Consider the following 21,272-nt stretch of genomic DNA (forward strand, 5'->3'; position numbering starts at 1 on the left):
TTGCCATCAAATACTCCAATATCATCTTTTTCTAATATTAGATGTATTTTCTCTGATACTTTCTTAATATTCTGCTTCTGCCATGATCCCACATGGACTTTGTTCCCTATTTCCCTGTGTTTATTACCACTTCCTGTCCTGCTCTTGTTTGCAGCACCTTTACTTTGTGTTCCTTGTCTTTTCATCATGTTAATGACTTCTACTTAGTTCCTCATCTAATGTCTCCAGGATCTAAACAACAGCCGACATGCGCTGAAATTTTCCCAGACGTAAGAAAATACATAATTGCACCGCAGCTGCTCAAGTCTGTGCCTGCGCCACCTTTACAATTCCACCCAATCCCGGCGCCGCGGATATTCAAGGCCACATCGCCACCGGTTCAGCCGCCATGCCAGAGCTTTGGGTGGAAGTGTACGGGACAGACCTTCCAAGCCTGCTATCCCGACTGATACCACCCGTCTACAGATAGCTGGCCCTTCATGTCAAAGGCGCAGTTTTAGCGACCCTCTGCCAGTCCTTCCTCCACCATCGGCCTGGGCTACTGGGTGTGAAGTTAGAGACGATGCAGGTGGAGGCCCCCTTGGTGTCCTGGGTTGTAGATGACCTGACTGACAGACCACAGTACGTGCGACTGCAGGACTGTGTGTCAGACAGACTGGTCAGCAACACCGGGGCCCCGCAGGTCACAGTCCTCTCCCGCTTCCTCTTCACCATCTACACCACCCATTTCCACTATCAGTCAAAGCCTGTGCCACCTCTGCAATTCCACCCAATCCCGGCGCCACAGAAATTCAAGGCTACATCGCCACCGGTTCAGGCGCCACGCCAGAACTTTGGGAGGACCCTCCAAGCCTGCTATCCCGACTGACACCACCCGTCTACAGATAGCTGGCCCTTTATGGCAAAGGCGCAGTTTTGGCGAGCCTCCGCCAGTCCTTCCTCCATCATCGGCCTGGGCTACTGGGTGTAAAGTTAAAGACGATGCAGGTGGAGGCCCCCTTGGTGTCCTAGGTTGTAGATGACCTGACTGACAGACCACAGTACGTGCGACTGCAGGACTGTGTGTCAGACAGACTGGTCAGCAACACCGGGGCGCCACAGGTCACAGTCCTCTCCCCTTTCCTCTTCACCATTTACACCACCCATTTCCACCATCAGTCAGAGTCCTGCCACCTTCAGAAGTTTTCTGCTGACTCTGCAATAGTGGGGTGTATTGAGGATGGTGATGATAAGGAATACAGGACACTGGTGGAGGACTTTGTCACATGGTGTGGAAAGAACCACCTCCAGCTCAATGTGACGAAGACCAAGGAGCTGGTTGTAGACCTGGGAAGGAGGAGGAGTACTCCGGCGACCCCTGTTTCCATCAGGGGGGTGGATGTGGACATGGTTGAGGATTATAAATACCTGGGAGTAGACATGGGGGTATCCTTTTTTTTCCTCTTTTTTTTTTCTTCTTCTTTGTCATGAAAAAGGGACGTTTTTGTCATGAAAAGGGGAGTTTTTTGTGGTTGGTGCACTATATTGTGTTTTTTTTTGTGGTTTGGTGCACTATATTGTGTTTTTTATGTTGATTTAATAAAAAAATAAAAATAATAATTTTTTTTTTTTTTTTTTTTAATAAAAAAATCTTCTAGGGCCCGGTAGAGGATTCGGGGGTGAGCAGTTCTTTGAGGTAGAGGGGGGCATTTCTTTTAAAAAGGGCTCAAAAACCCTTTCTCTTAAAAAAGCCTTTTTGTAGATGTATTTGTGCTAATTCTAGCTATTAGGCTGTTCTAGTTGTTTTTTTTTTTTACTATTTATTTTACTTGTTGCGGGCAGCTATTTGTGGTTCAAGCGTTTTTTTTTTATTTATTTGGTTTTTAAATGCAATGTAGCACTTTGAGGTTGTTTGCTCAATGTAAACTGCTTTTACAAATAGCATCTATTATTATTATAGTTGCTTTAATTTCCGGTCTTGGTGGCTTTTCCTGTTTGGTCCCTGTATTTTACAGTCCTTTTTTTTGTTCCACATTGTTAATGAGTTCTATATTTTCTATTAGTCTATTCAGGGCCTGCTCATAATCCAAAGTTTTCCACAGCGTTCTTAGTTCTTGCTCGATCTGTGTTACTTTTCTTTTGCCTGGACGTCGCTTGCCTTCTCTGCATCCTGGGATCACAACAACCGGCGGCCTGGTCACAGTTTCTTTGTGACTAAAAGGTTTGTAAATGAGCAGGGAATGATAGAAAATGGAAGACAACGGCTACCTTCCGGGCAGCTAAGATGTCCGGGCTGTCTTCTGATCCGATGGCAAATGTTTGGACGGGATATTGCAGACCTTCTTCTTTGGCCAGCTTCACCAGCGTGGCGGCCACCAGACTGGAATCCAGACCCCCTGTTTAATTGAAGAACCAGGACCATCATGGACACTGACAGGAGCAACTCTTATGTTGCAAGAACATATCAGAATAGACGATCCAATGACCAACTAAAGTATTGTTTTTCAACTGGAATTATAAACATAAAGTCCCTAATCTTGTCATCTTTGGTGGTTTTGAACACAAAATAAAGTTATCCATCGAACAGAAATATTATAATAAAGCATAAATACGATTATTACAGTAGTTCACTTTATAGTTAGAAGTTTAGAAATGTAAACTTGTAACTATTAAAACCTGTTATGTGTCTCACTTAAACTGTTCCCCCGGCAACAAGTGTTAACTGGGAACGTTTAAGTTGCACTTTGTAATACTATTGACCTCCAATAATAATGATAATAATAATACGACAAGTCTAATGTTTAAAACTACAGCGTTCATGGACTCAGCTGGTCGTGAGTGTGAGGAGAAGTTCAGTTTTATAAACAATGTTGGAACTGAGGGGTGCTGTTGCTGCGTAAAGTCAATGATGATAATTATGTTTTAGTGGAAAATATTATCTCATGCCTGATTCTGAGAGACGCTGACCGACTGATAGACTGTATTTATATTATTCACACATGAATGCTGTATAATAGACTGTATTTATATTATTCACACATGAATGCTGTATAATAGACTGTATTTATATTATTTACACGGAATGCTGTATAATAGACTGTATTTATATTATTCACACATGAATGCTGTATAATAGACTGAATTTATATTATTTACACGTGAATACTGTATAATAGACTGAATGTATATTATTCACATGTGAATAATGCTGTATAATAGACTGTATTTATATTATTCACATGTGAATAATGCTGTATAATACTGTATTTATATTATTCACACGTGAAGTGTTATATATTTATATAGCGCTTTTCTCTAGTGATTCAAAGCGCCTTACATAGTGAAATCGTTAATAATGCTGTATGATACTGTATTTATATTATTCACATGTGAATAATGCTGTATAATAGACTGTATTTATATTATTTGCATGTTCATAATGTTGTATAATAGACTGTATTTATATTATTCACATGTGAATAATGCTGTATAATAGACTGTATTTATATTATTCACACGTGAAGTGTTATTATATATTTATACAGCGCTTTTCTCTAGTGATTCAAAGCGCTTTACATAGTGAAATCGTGAATAATGCTGTATGATACTGTATTTATATTATTAACATGTAAATAATGCTGTATAATAGACTGTATTTATATTATTCACATGTGAATAATGCTGTATAATAGACAGTATTTATATTATTCACATGTTTATAATGCTGTATAATAGACTATATTATTCACATGTGAATAATACTGTATAATATACTTTATATTATTCACACATGAATAATGCTATATAATAGACTGTATTTATATTATTCACATGTTTATAATGCTGTATAATAGACTGTATTTATATTATTCACACGTGAAGTGTTATTATATATTTATACAGCGCTTTTCTCTAGTGATTCAAAGCGCTTTACATAGTGAAATCGTGAATAATGCTGTATGATACTGTATTTATATTATTAACATGTGAATAATGCTGTATAATAGACTGTATTTATATTATTCACATGTGAATAATGCTGTATAATAGACAGTATTTATATTATTCACATGTTTATAATGCTGTATAATAGACTATATTATTCACATGTGAATAATACTGTATAATATACTTTATATTATTCACACATGAATAATGCTATATAATAGACTGTATTTATATTATTCACATGTTTATAATGCTGTATAATAGACTGTATGTATATTATTCACATGTGAATAATACTGTATAATAGACTGTATTTATATTATTCACACATGAATAATGCTATATAAGACAGTATTTATATTATTCACATGTGAATAATGCTGTATAATAGACTGTATTTATATTATTCACACATGAATAATGCTGTATAATAGACTGTATTTATATTATTCACACGTGAATAATACTGTATAATAGACTGTATTTATATTATTCACATGTAAATAATGCTGTATAATACTGTATTTATATTACTCACACGTGAATAATAGACTATTTAGATTATTCACCTGTGAATAATGCTGTCAAATAGACTATATTATTCACACATGAATAATGCTGTATAATAGACTATATTTATATTATTCACACGTGAAAAATGTTGTATAATAGACTGTATTTATATTATTCACACGTGAATAATGTTGTATAATAGACTGTATTTATATTATTCACACGTGAATAATGCTGTATAATAGACAATATTTATATTATTCACACGTGAATAATGCTGTATAATAGACTGTATTTATATTATTCACACGTGAATAATGTTGTATAATAGACTGTATTTATATTATTCACATGTGAATAATGCTGTATAATAGACTGTATTTATGTTATTCACACGTGAATAATGCTGTATAATAGACTGTATTTATATTATTCACATGTAAAAAATACTTAGGTGTTTATTGTCTATTGTGAGCGAACTGTGGTACTGACTTTCCACCCCGGAATCAATAAAGTACTAACTATTCTGTTCTATTTCATATTTCTGGCTTTCATGAACATATAAGGATTCACATTTTGTAAAAATGTTTTTTTTTTTTTTGTACAACTCAGTACCTTTGAAAGAGACGAGGATTTACTCTTATGAATGATGAGGCAATCAGTAAAGGACATTTGGTGAGCCTATATTAAAAAAAGTGTTTATAAAGTTTATGTTTATGAGGTCATGTGATTTCTCCCAAAACTTAAAACAGGCCAGCTTTAGTGCCAAGGAGAAGGCAAAGCTTGAAAAGTCTCTTCTGTGGTTAGTCTCCTGTTTTTGACTTGTTTTTCTTGGTAAAAAACATGAGCAAAGAAGTGGCTAATACTATATTAAATGTATCGAACATCATATTGACTATTTTTGATATTAATAACAGAGTAAAGGACAAAAAAAAAAGACCTGAGAGAAGACAGCCGATCCTCCTTTGGGCCATCAGACGTTTCCTCACCGCATTTTCAAACAAGATTCTGATGTTGCCCTTGACACTTTCTTCATCCAGACCTACAGGGAAAGGACCATTGTAACATGGATTGCACAAAGGCACTAGGGCAGCAGTGGAGTACTTGTTGGCAGACGACCCACGGCGTCACAGAGGACATGATAGGGCTCCTGGGTGCACTCGTGAAATGCTTTCATCTGAAGAGACTCCACTTTTCCGCTGGCCTTCAAGTCAAACACCTCCACGTGTCCCGGCAGGAAAGGAATGATCTTAGCAGCCGGAGTCATGTCTGCCAGACCTGAAAACAGGAAACATCATCATCATTATCAACATCATCAACATCAACATCATCATCAACGACATCATAATCAACAGCAGCAGCATCAACAAGAATCCTCAACGATATCAACATCACCAGTGAAAAAAACCCGACATCAACAACAAAAACCTTAACAACATAATCAACATCAACAAAAACAACATTAACAAAAACATCACCAACAACAAGAGCATTATTCAAACACGTCAACATCAACAAGAATCCCCATCAATATCAACAAAATACAACATAAACATTAACAACATCAACATGAACAAAAAACAACATTAACAACAACATCATTCAAACATGTCAACATCATCAACAAGAATCCTCATCAATATCAACAAAATACTAATTTAATCAACATTAACAACATTAACAAAACACATCAACAAATGCATCAACATTATTCAAACCCGTCATCAACATCAACAACAATCCTCATCAATAAACAAAAATACTAAAAACATAATCAACATTAACAACATCAACAACATTAACAAAAAACAACATCAACATTATTCAAACATGTCATCATCATCATCAACAAGAATCCTCATCAATATCAACAAAAATACTAACAACATAATCAACACAAACAGCAACAATATTAACAAAAAACAACAACATCCACATTGTTTAAACACAACATCATCATCGACAACAATCCTCATCAATAAACAAAAATAACAACATAATCAACATTAACATCACCAACAACATTAACAAAAAACAACATCAACATCATTCAAACACGTCAACATCATCATCATCATCATCAAGAATCTTCATCAATATCAACAAAAACACTAACATAATCAACATCAACATTAACAAAAAAACATCAACAACAGCATCAACATTATTCAAACATGTCAACATCAACAAGAATCCACATCAATATCAACAAAAATACTAACAGCATAATCAACAAAAACAACATCAACATTATTCAAACACGTCAATATCGTCATCAAAATCAACAAAAATAATAATATAATTAACATTAACAAAAAACAACATCAACATTATTCAAACACGTCAATAGCATCGACAAGAATCCTCATGGATATCAACAAATACACTAACAACATCATCAACATTAACATCAACATTAACAAAAAACATCAACATTATTCAAACGTGTCAACATTATCATCATCATCAAGAATCCTCATCGATATCAACAAATACTCTAACAACATAATCAACATTAACATCAACATTAACAAAAAACATCAACATTATTCAAACATGTCAACATTATCATCATCATCAAGAATCCTCATCGATATCAACAAAGATACTAACAACATATTCAATATTAACAACATCAACAACATCTGCAGTAACATCAATATTATTCAAACACGTCAACATCATCATCAACAAGAATCCTCATCAAAATCAACAAAAACACTAACAACATAATCAACATCAACAGCAACAACATTAACAAAAAACAACAACATCCACATTGTTCAAACACGTCAACATCATCACCAACTAGAATCCTCATCAATATCATTAAAAATAATAACATAATAAACATGAATAACAGCAACAACATTAACAAAAAACAACATCAGCATTATTCAAACACGTCAACATCATCAACAAGAATACTCATCAATATCAACAAAAATAATAACATAATCAACAGCATTAACAAAAAACAACATCAACAACAACATCAACATTATTCAAACATGTCAACATTATTATCAACATCAACAAGAATCCTCATTAATGTATACAGAAATAACAACATAATCAACATTAACAATAGCAACAACATTAACAAAAAACAACATCAACATTATTCAAACATGTCAACATCATCTTCAACAACAAGAATCCTCATCAATATCAACAAAAATACTAACAACAAAATCAACATTAACAACATCAACAGCAACATTAACAAAAACATTGAAAACATCAATATTATTCAAACATGTCCACACTATCATCAACAAGAATCCTCATCAATATCAACAAAAATAATAACAAAATCAACATTAACAACAGCAACATTATTCAAGCATGTCAACATCATCATTAACATCAACAATAATCCTCGTCAATATCAACAAAAATACTAAAAACATAATCAACATTAACAACATCAACATTAACAAAAAACAACATCAACATTATTCAAACATGTCAACATCAACAACAATCTTCATTAATATAAACAAAAATACTAAAAACATAATCAACATTAAAAACATCAAGAGCAACATCATTAACAAAAAGCATCAACAATATCAACAGTATTCAAACACATATACATCAACAAGAATCCATATCGATATCAACAAAGACACTAACAATATAATCAACATTAACAACATCAATATTAACAAAAAACAACAACATTATTCAAACACGTCGACATCATCATCAACAAAAATCCTCATCAATATCAACAAAAATACTAACATAATAAATATTTGTAATAACAACAGTAACAACAACAACATTATTCAAACACGTCAACATCAACAAGAATCCCCATCAATAAATACTAACAACATAATTAACATTAACAACATCAAAATTAACACAAAAAAACATCAACGTTATTCAAACACGTCAACATTATCATCAACATCAACAAGAATCTTCATTAGTATCAACGGAAATACTAACAACATAATCAACATTAACAGCAACAACATTAACAAAAAACATCAACAACATCGACATTATTCAAACACACCAACATAATCAATATCAACAAAGAATCCTTATCAATATCAACAAAAATGCTAACAATATAATCAACATTAACAACATCAACACAAAACAACATTATTCAAAAACGTCAACATCATCATCAAAATCCACAAGAATCCTCATTGATATCAACAGAAATACTAACAAAATCAATATTAACAACAGCAACAACATCAACAATATTCAAACACGTGAACATCATCAACATCAACAAGAATCCTCATCAATATCAACATCATAATCAAGAAAAATACTAACAACATAATCAACATTAACAAAAAACAACATCAACAATGATCCTCATCAATTTCAACAAAAATACTAACAACATAATCAACATTAACAGCAGCAACATTAACAAAAACAAAATCAACAACAACAGTATTCAAACACGTCAACATCAACAAGAATCTTCATCATAATCAACAAAAATACTAACAACATAATCAACATCAACAAAAAACAACATCAACAATAATCCTCATCGATATCAACAAAAATACTAACAACATAATCAAAATTAACAGCAGCAACATTAACAAAAAACTAAATCAACAACAACATCAACAGTATTCTAACATGTCAATATCAACAAGAATATTCATCATAATCAACAAAAATACTAACAACATCATCAACATTGACAAAAGCAGCAACATTAACAAAAAAAAATCAACAACAACATCAACAGAATTCAAACACGTCAACATCAACAAGAATCTTCATCATAATCAAAAAAATACTAATAACAATCAGCATCAACAAAAAACAACATCAACAATAATCCTCATCGATATCAACAAAAATACCAACAACATAATCAACATTAACAACAGCAGCAACATTAACAAAAAACTAAATCAACAACAGCATCAACAGTATTCAAACACGTCAACATCAACAAGAATCTTCATCACAATCAACAAAAATACTAACAACATAATCAACATCAACAAAAAAAAATGAGAGCATCAACAATAATCCTCATCAATATCAACAAAAATACTAACAACATAATCAACATTAACAACAGCAGCAACATTAACAAAACAAAATCGACAACATCAACAGTATTCAAACACGTCAACAACAAGAATCTTCATCATAATCAACAAAAATACTAACATAATCAACATCAACAATAATCCTCATCAATTTCAACAAAAATACTAACATAATCAACATTAACAAAAGCAGCAACATTAACAAAAAACAACATCAACAACAACAGTATTCAAACACGTCAACATCAACAAAAATCTTCATCATAATCAACAAAAATACTAACAACATAATCAACATCAACAAAAAACAACATCAAGAATCTTCATCATAATCAACAAAAATACTAACAACATAATCAACAATAACAGCAGCAACATTAACAAAAACAAAATCAACAACAACATCAACATTATTCAAACACGTCAACATCAACAAGAGTCTTCATCATAATCAGCAAAAATACTAACAACTTAATCAACATCAACAAAAAACAATATCAACAATAATCCTCATCAATTTCAACAAAAATACTAACAACATAATCAACATTAACAACAGCAGCAACATTAACAAAACAAAATCGACAACATCAACAGTATTCAAACACTTCAACAACAAGAATCTTCATCATAATCAACAAAAATACTAACAACTTAATCAACATCAACAATAATCCTCATCAATTTCAACAAAAATACCAACAACATAATCAACATTAACAACAGCAGCAACATTAACAAAAAACTAAATCAACAACAGCATCAACAGTATTCAAACACGTCAACATCAACAAGAATCTTCATCACAATCAACAAAAATACTAACAACATAATCAACATCAACAAAAAACAATGAGAGCATCAACAATAATCCTCATCAATATCAAAAAAAATACTAACAACATAATCAACATTAACAACAGCAGCAACATTAACAAAACAAAATCGACAACATCAACAGTATTCAAACACGTCAACAACAAGAATCTTCATCATAATCAACAAAAATACTAACATAATCAACATCAACAATAATCCTCATCAATTTCAACAAAAATACTAACAACATAATCAACATTAACAAAAGCAGCAACATTAACAAAAAACAACATCAACAACAACAGTATTCAAACACGTCAACATCAACAAAAATCTTCATCATAATCAACAAAAATACTAACAACATAATCAACATCAACAAAAAACAACATCAAGAATCTTCATCATAATCAACAAAAATACTAACAACATAATCAACAATAACAGCAGCAACATTAACAAAAACAAAATCAACAACATCAACATTATTCAAACACGTCAACATCAACAAGAGTCTTCATCATAATCAGCAAAAATACTAACAACTTAATCAACATCAACAAAAAACAACATCAACAATAGTCCTCATCAATTTCAACAAAAATACTAACAACATAATCAACATTAACAACAGCAGCAACATTAACAAAACAAAATCGACAACATCAACAGTATTCAAACACGTCAACAACAAGAATCTTCATCATAATCAACAAAAATACTAACAACTTAATCAACATCAACAATAATCCTCATCAATTTCAACAAAAATACTAACAACATAATCAACATTAACAACAGCAGCAACATTAACAAAAACTAAAACAACAACAACATCAACAGTATTCAAACATGTCAACATCAACAAGAATCTTCATCATAATCAACAAAAATACTAACAACATAACCAACATCAACAATAGTCCTCATCAATTTCAACAAAAATACTAACATAATCAACATTAACAGCAGCAACATTAACAAAAAACTAAATCAACAACAACATCAACAGTATTCAAACACGTCAACATCAACAAAAATCTTCATCATAATCAACAAAAATACTAACAACATAATTAACATCAACAAAAAACAACATCAACAATAATCCTCATCGATATCAACAAAAATATTAACAACATAATCAACATTAACAACAGCAGCAACATTAACAAAAACAAAATCAACAAGAACAGTATTCAAACACGTCAACATCAACAATAATCATCATCAATTTCAACAAAAATACTAACAACATAATCAACATTAACAACAGCAGCAACATTGACAAAAACAAAATCAACAACAACAATATTCAAACACGTCAACATCAATAAGAATCTTCATCATAATCAACAAAAATACTAACAACATAATCAACATCAACAAAAAACAACATAAACAATAATCCTCATCGATATCAACAAAAATACTAACAACATAATCAACATTAACAACAGCAGCAACATTAACAAAAAACTAAATCAACAACATCAACAGTATTCAAACATGTCAACATCAACAAGAATCTTCATCATAATCAACAAAAATACTAACAACATAATCAACATTAACAGCAGCGACATTAACAAAAACAAAATCAACAACATCAACATTATTAAAACGCGTCAACATCAACAAGAATCGCCATCATAATCAACAAAAATACTAAAAACATAATCAACATTAACAACAGCATCAACATTAACAAAAAACAAAATCAACAACAACATCAACAGTATTCAAATACGTCAACAAGAATCTTCATCATAATCAACAAAAATACTAACAACATAATCAACAACAAAAAACAACATCAACATCAACAATAATCCTCATCAATATCAACAAAAATACCAACAACATAATCAACAACAACAGCAGCAACATTAACAAAAACAAAATCAACAACAACATCAACAGTATTCAAACACATCAACATCAACAAGAATCTTCATCATAATCAACAAAAATACTAACAATATAATCAACATCAACAAAAACAAAATCAACAACAAAAATTCTCATTAATATCAACATAAATACTAAAAACAATCAACATTAACAACAGCAGCAAAATTAACAAAAACAAAATCAACAACGACATCAACAGTATTCAAACAAGTCAACATCAACAAGAATCTTCATTATAATCACCAAAAATACTAACATAATCAACATCAACAAAAAACAACAATAATCCTCATCGATATCAACAAAAATACTAACAATATAATCAACATTAACAGCAGCAACATTAACAAAAAACTAAATCAACAACATCAACAGTATTCAAACATGTCAACATCAACAAGAATCTTCATCACAATCAACAAAATTACCAACAACATAATCAACATCAACAAAAAACAATGAGAGCATCAACAAAAATCCTCATCAATATCAACAAAAATACTAATAACATTAACAACAGCAGCAACATAACAAAACAAAATCGACAACAACATCAACAGTATTCAAACACGTCAACAACAAGAATCTTCATCATAATCAACAAAAATACTACAACTTAATCAACATCAACAATAATCATCAATTTCAACAAAAATACTAACAACATAATCAACATTAACAACAGCAACATGAACAAAAAACAACATCAACAACAACAGTATTCAAAAACGTCAACATCAACAAAAATCTTCATCATAATCAACAAAAATACTAACAACATAATCAACATCAACAAAAAACAACATCAACAATAATCATCAATTTCAACAAAAATACTAACAACATAATCAACATTAACAACAGCAGCAACATGAACAAAAAACAACAACAACAACAACATTATTAAAACACGTCAACATCAACAAGAATCGCCATCATAATCAACAAAAATACTAACAACATAATCAACATTAACAGCAGCAACATTAACAAAAACAAAATCAACAACAACAACAGTATTCAAACACGTCAACATCAACAAGAATCTTCATCATAATCAACAAAAATACTAACAACATAATCAACATTAATAAAAAACAACATCAACAATGATCCTCATCAATTTCAACAAAAATACTAACAACATAATCAGCATTAACAACAGCAGCAACATTAACAAAAACAAAATCAACAACAACATCAACAGTATTCAAACACGTCAACATCAACAAGAATCTTCATCAATTTCAACAAAAATACTAACAACATAATCAACATTAACAGCAGCAACATTAAGGAAAACAAAATCAACAACAACAGTATTCAAACACGTCAACATCAACAAGAATCTTCATCATAATCAACAAAAATACTAACAACATAATCAGCATTAACAACAGCAGCAACATTAACAAAAACAAAATCAACAACAAGATCAACAGTATTCAAACACGTCAACATCAACAAGAATCTTCATCAATTTCAACAAAAATACTAACAACATAATCAACATTAACAGCAGCAACATTAAGGAAAACAAAATCAACAACAACAGTATTCAAACACGTCAACATCAACAAGAATCTTCATCATAATCAACAAAAATACTAACAACATAATCAGCATTAACAACAGCAGCAACATTAACAAAAACAAAATCAACAACAAGATCAACAGTATTCAAACACGTCAACATCAACAAGAATCTTCATCAATTTCAACAAAAATACTAACAACATAATCAACATTAACAGCAGCAACATTAACAAAAACAAAATCAACAACAACAGTATTCAAACACGTCAACATCAACAAGAATCTTCATCATAATCAACAAAAATAATAACATAATCAACATCAACAGAAAACAACATCAACAATAATCCTCATTGATATCAACAAAAATACTAACAACATAATCAACAGCAGCAACATTAACAAAAAAAATCAACAACAACATCAACAGTATTCAAACACGTCAACATCAACAAGAATCTTCATCACAATCAACAAAAATACTAACAACATAATCAACATCAACAAAAAACAAAATCAACAACAATAATTCTCATCAATATCAACAAAAATACTAAAAACAATCAACATTAACAACAGCAGCAAAATTAACAAAAACAAAATCAACAACAACATCAACAGTATTCAAACACGTCAACATCAATAAGAATCTTCATCATAATCAACAAAAATATTAACAACATAATCAACATCAACAAAAAATAACATCAACAATAATCCTCATCGATATCAACAAAAATACTAACAACATAATCAACATTAACAACAGCAACATTAACAAAAACAAAAACATCATCAACAGTATTCAAACACGTCAACATCAACAAGAATCTTCATCATAATCAACAAAAATACTAACAACATAATCAGCATTAACAACAGCAGCAACATTAACAAAAACAAAATCAACAACAACATCAACAGTATTCAAACACGTCAACATCAACAATAATCCTCATCAATTTCAACAAAAATACTAACAACATAATCAACATTAACAACAGCAGCAACATTGACAAAAACAAAATCAACAACAACAATATTCAAACACGTCAACATCAATAAGAATCTTTATCATAATCAACAAAAATACTAACAACATAATCAACATCAACAAAAAACAACATAAACAATAATCCTCATCGATATCAACAAAAATACTAACAACATAATCAACATTAACAACAGCAGCAACATTAACAAAAAACTAAATCAACAACATCAACAGTATTCAAACATGTCAACATCAACAAGAATCTTCATCATAATCAACAAAAATACTAACAACATAATCAACATTAACAGCAGCAACATTAACAAAAACAAAATCAACAACATCAACATTATTAAAACACGTCAACATCAACAAGAATCGCCATCATAATCAACAAAAATACTAAAAACATAATCAACATTAACAACAGCATCAACATTAACAAAAAACAAAATCAACCACAACATCAACAGTTTTCAAATACGTCAACAAGAATCTTCATCATAATCAACAAAAATACTAACAACATAATCAACAACAAAAAACAACATCAACATCAACAATAATCCTCATCAATATCAACAAAAATACCAACAACATAATCAACAACAACAGCAGCAACATTAACAAAAACAAAATCAACAACAACATCAACAGTATTCAAACACATCAAGATCAACAAGAATCTTCATCATAATCAACAAAAATACTAACAATATAATCAACATCAACAAAAACAAAATCAACAACAAAAATTCTCATTAATATCAACATAAATACTAAAAACAATCAACATTAACAACAGCAGCAAAATTAACAAAAACAAAATCAACAACGACATCAACAGTATTCAAACAAGTCAACATCAACAAGAATATTCATTATAATCACCAAAAATACTAACATAATCAACATCAACAAAAAACAACAATAATCCTCATCGATATCAACAAAAATACTAACAATATAATCAACATTAACAGCAGCAACATTAACAAAAAACTAAATCAACAACATCAACAGTATTCAAACATGTCAACATCAACAAGAATCTTCATCACAATCAACAAAATTACTAACAACATAATCAACATCAACAAAAAACAATGAGAGCATCAACAATAATCCTCATCAATATCAACAAAAATACTAACAACATTAACAACAGCAGCAACATAACAAAACAAAATCGACAACAACATCAACAGTATTCAAACACGTCAACAACAAGAATCTTCATCATAATCAACAAAAATACTACAACTTAATCAACATCAACAATAATCATCAATTTCAACAAAAATACTAACAACATAATCAACATTAACAACAGCAGCAACATGAACAAAAAACAACATCAACAACAACAGTATTCAAACACGTCAACATCAACAAAAATCTTCATCATAATCAACAAAAATACTAACAACATAATCAACATCAACAAAAAACAACATCAACAATAATCATCAATTTCAACAAAAATACTAACAACATAATCAACATTAACAACAGCAGCAACATTAACAAAAACAAAATCAACAACAACATCAACAGTATTCAAACACGTCAACATCAACAAGAATCTTCATCATAATCAACAAAAATACTAACAACATAATCAACATTAACAAAAAACAACATCAACAATGATCCTCATCAATTTCAACAAAAATACTAACAACATAATCAGCATTAACAACAGCAGCAACATTAACAAAAACAAAATCAACAACAACATCAACAGTATTCAAACACGTCAACATCAACAAGAATCTTCATCAATTTCAACAAAAATACCAACAACATAATCAACATTAACAGCAGCAACATTAAGGAAAACAAAATCAACAACAACAGTATTCAAACACGTCAACATCAACAAGAATCTTCATCATAATCAACAAAAATACTAACAACATAATCAGCATTAACAACAGCAGCAACATTAACAAAAACAAAATCAACAACAAGATCAACAGTATTCAAACACGTCAACATCAACAAGAATCTTCATCATAATCAACACAAATAATAACAATCAACATCAACAGAAAACAACATCAACAATAATCCTCATTGATATCAACAAAAATACTAACAACATAATCAACAGCAGCAACATTAACAAAAACAAAATCAACAACGACATCAACAGTATTCAAACACGTCAACATCAACAAGAATCTTCATCATAATCAACAAAAATACTAACAACATAATCAACATCAACAAAAAACAAAATCAACAACAATAATTCTCATCAATATCAACAAAAATACTAAAAACAATCAACATTAACAACAGCAGCAAAATTAACAAAAACAAAATCAACAACGACATCAACAGTATTCAGACACGTCAACATCAACAAGAATCTTCATCATAATCAACAAAAATACTAACAACAATCAACATCAACAAAAAATAACATCAACAATAATCCTCATCGATATCAACAAAAATACTAACAACATAATCAACATTAACAACAGCAACATTAACAAAAACAAAAACAACATCATCAACAGTATTCAAACACGTCAACATCAACAAGAATCTTCATCATAATCAACAAAAATACTAACAACATAATCAACATTAACAAAAGCAGCAACATTAACAAAAACAAAATCAACATCATTCAAACATGTCAACATCAACAAGAATCTTCATCATAATCAACAAAAATACTAACAACATAATTAACATTAACAACAGCAGCAACATTAACAAAAAACTAAATCAACAACAACATCAACAGTATTCAAACACGTCAACATCAACAAAAATCTTCATCATAATCAACAAAAATACTAACAACATAATCAACATTAACAACAGCAGCAACATTAACAAAAACAAAATCAACAATACCATCAACAGTATTCAAACACGTCAACATCAACAAGAATCTTCATCATTATCAACAAAAATACTAACAACATAATCAACATCAACAAAAAACAACAACAATAATCCTCATCAATATCAACAAAAATACCAACAACATAATCAACATTAACAACAGCAGCAACATTAACAAAAAACTAAATCAACAACATCAACAGTATTCAAACACGTCAACAAGAATTTTCATCATCCATCCATCCATCCATTTTCTACCGCTTATTCCCTTTCGGGGTCGTGGGGGGCACTGGCGCCTATCTCAGCTACAATCGGGCGGAAGGCGGGGAATTTTCATCATAATCAACAAAAATACTAACAACATAATCAACATCAACAAAAAACAACAACAATAATCCTCATCAATATCAACAAAAATATCAACAACATAATCAACATTAACAACAGCAGCAACATTAACAAAAAACTAAATCAACAACATCAACATCAACAGTATTCAAACACGTCAACAAGAATTTTCATCATAATCAACAAAAATACTAACAACATAATCAACGTCAACAAAAAATAACATCAACAATAATCCTTATCGATAAACAAAAATACTAACAACATAATCAACATTAACAACAGCAACATTAACAAAAACAACATCATCAACAGTATTCAAACACGTCAACATCAACAAGAATTTTCATCATAATCAACAAAAATACTAACAACATAATCAACATTAACAAAAGCAGCAACATTAACAAAAACAAAATCAACATCAACATTATTCAAACATGTCAACATCAACAAGAATCTTCATCATAATCAACAAAAACACTAACAACATAGTCAACATGAACATCATGAACAAAAAACCACAACATCAACACTGTCAACATGCCAGAATTAGGCCTGGGCTCTTCAACTTGCGGCCCACATGTTCTTAACAACGGTGTCAAAATATGCCATGTTGACAAACTACTTGACAAGAAGTGTAACTCTGACATAAAAAGATCAAGTACATGTTCTGTTAAAGCCAACATATTGTATTTCTTCAAGCGTTTGGTCACCTTTAGCCTCGGAGCTGACGGCCAGCATTCCATGATGGCTGAGCAGTCGGAAGAGGGGCCGCACTCCATAAGTGTCCCTGCCCAGGAACACCTTCATGTTGGCCGTGTCCAGGAGCACGAAGGCGAAGGTTCCGTCCAAAAGAGTCGCCGCCTTCTCGATGCCGAAGCGATCGTAAAGATGAAGCAGGATCTCTCCGTCTATTTCAGTCTGGCACTCAAAGTCAAAATGTTTGCTCAGCTTGAAGGAGGACACAAAAAGTAGAGGGAATATATTAAATATTACATGTGGAATACACGCAGTATTCCACATGGAAGTACATTTTTAACTTGTGTGTGAAATCATGCAAATGTCCAATAATTCATTATTTGACCATTTTCTTTCTGATCAAACACACAATCCAATCGAATATAATCCAATAAAGTCAAAATATCTAATATATATATACAAACCCGTTTCCATTTGAGTTGGGAAATTGTGTTAGATGTAAATAAAAAGGGAATACAATGATTTGCAAATCCTTTTCAACCCATATTCAGTTGAATATGCTACAAAGACAACATATTTGATGTTCAAACTCATAAACTTCATTTTTGTTTGCAAATAATAATTAATTTAGAATTTCATGGCTGCAACATGTGCCAAAGTAGTTGGGAAAGGGCATGTTCACCACTGTGTTACATCACCTTTTCTTTTAACAACACTCAATAAACGTTTGGGAACTGAGGAAACTAATTGTTGAAGCTTTGAAAGTGGAATTCTTTCCCATTCTTGTTTTATGTAGAGCTTCAGTCCTTCAACAGTCCGGGGTCTCCGCTGTCGTATTTTACGCTTCATAATGCGCCACACATTTTCCATGGGAGACAGGTCTGGACTGCAGGCGGGCCAGGAAAGTACCCGCACTCTTTTTTTTTACCAAGCCACGCTGTTGTAACACGTGCTGAACGTGGCATGGCATTGTCTTGCTGAAATAAGCAGGGGCGTCCATAAAAAAGATGGCAGCATATGTTGTTCCAAAACCTGTATGTACCTTTCAGAATGTTTAGTGCCTTCACAGATGTGTAAGTTACCCATGCCTTGGGCACTAATGCACCCCCATACCATCACACATGCTGGCTTTTCAACTTTGCGTCGATAACAGTGTGGATGGTTCGTTTCCCCTTTGGTCCGGATGACACAATGTCGAATATTTCCAAAAACAATTTGAAATGTGGACTCGTCAGACCACAGAACACTTTTCCACTTTGAATCAGTCCATCTTAGATGATCTCGGGCCCAGAGAAGCCGGCGGCATTTCTTGATGTTGTTGATAAATGGCTTTCGCTTTGCATAGTAGAGCTTTAAGTTGCACTTACAGATGTAGCGACCAATTGTGTTTAGTGACAGTGGTTTTCTGAAGTGTTCCTGAGCCCAAGTGGTGATATCCTTTAGAGATTGATGTCAGTTTTTGATACAGTGCCATCTGAGGGATCGAAGGTCACGGTCATTTAATGTTGGTTTCCGGCCATGCCGCTTACTTGGAGTGATTTCTCCAAATTCTCTGAACCTTTTGATGATATTATGGAGCGTAGATGTTGAAATCCCTAAATTTCTTGCAATTGCACTTTGAGAAACGTTGTTCTTAAACTGTTTGACTACTTGCTCACGCAGTTGTGGACAAAGGGGTGTACCTCGCCCCATCCTTTCTTGTGAAAGACTGAGCATTTTTTGGGAAGCTGTTTTATAGCCAATCATGGCACCCACCTGTTCCCAATTAGCCTGCACACCTGTGGGATGTTCCAAATAAGCGTTTGATGAGCATTCCTCAACTTATATCAATATTTATTGCCACCTTTCCAAACTTCTTTGTCGGGTGTTGCTGGCATCAAATTCTAAAGTTAATGATTATTTCCCCAAAAAAATGTTTATGGGTTTGAACATCAAATATGTTGTCTTTGTAGCACAGGGGTAGGGAACCTATGGCTCTAGATCCAGATGTGGCTCTTTTGATAACCGCATCTGGCTCTCGGATAAATCTGAGCTGAGACTGTTAGAAATAATTTTCAAAATATAAAACATGCTCAGGCATTTGAATCCACCCATCCTTTTTTCTACCGCACTTGTTCAAGAAGTTGCAATAAGGGTAAGAAGTGATTTATTTATTATCGGTTAGTTTAGGGCTTGCCCTCCTGGGGGTTCTTCAGACCACCAAGCACCGACGTGAGAGCCTGTTTCAGTGCTACAATATATTTTTTTAATTTTTCCAATAAGTCTCTCAGTTGCTTTCCAGCAATTGTCTTTTTCCTCTATCGTTCTCGCTCGCACTCTAGTTCCAGCCCAAACCCCGTCTCTCCTCCTGGCTGCTGTTTATAAATTAGATAAAAAAGCCCAGGTGGGCCTTCTATGCACCTGTGGCTGATTTCAAGGTTGGTACTGGCAACAACCCGCTTCGCTGCAGTCCCGCAGGCCACACCCCCTCCACAGTTAGCTTCAGAATAACAATGTTATTACAAAGAATAATAGACCTATTATAATCTAGAAATGTTGGTCTTAAAAATGCAGGCGTTTAGTTGTGTTCGGTGCTGAAAATAATATTATACGGCTCTTAC

The 21,272-nt window shown here is 32.0% G+C and overlaps 1 protein-coding gene across 4 annotated transcripts in view; it reads right to left on the reverse strand.

The window, feature by feature from the left end:
* LOC133540099 (asparagine synthetase [glutamine-hydrolyzing]-like) overlaps positions 1 to 21,272 on the reverse strand; it is a 102,499-nt gene that overhangs the window by 47,959 nt on the left and 33,268 nt on the right. For all 4 annotated transcript variants that reach the window (XR_009803557.1, XM_061882598.1, XM_061882597.1 and 1 more), the window contains exons 4-7: positions 18,687 to 18,924; positions 5,545 to 5,718; positions 5,381 to 5,482; positions 2,248 to 2,375 (exon numbers count right to left, since the gene is read on the reverse strand). Coding sequence is in view for 3 of the 4 variants with exons in the window: in XM_061882598.1 (XP_061738582.1) it covers positions 2,248 to 2,375; positions 5,381 to 5,482; positions 5,545 to 5,718; positions 18,687 to 18,924 (642 nt within the window). In the remaining variant the exon portion in view is untranslated. The remainder of the gene's footprint in view (positions 1 to 2,247; positions 2,376 to 5,380; positions 5,483 to 5,544; positions 5,719 to 18,686; positions 18,925 to 21,272) is intronic.

The sequence above is a fragment of the Nerophis ophidion genome, linkage group LG21, assembly GCF_033978795.1.
Source record: "Nerophis ophidion isolate RoL-2023_Sa linkage group LG21, RoL_Noph_v1.0, whole genome shotgun sequence".
Lineage (NCBI taxonomy): Eukaryota > Metazoa > Chordata > Actinopteri > Syngnathiformes > Syngnathidae > Nerophis > Nerophis ophidion.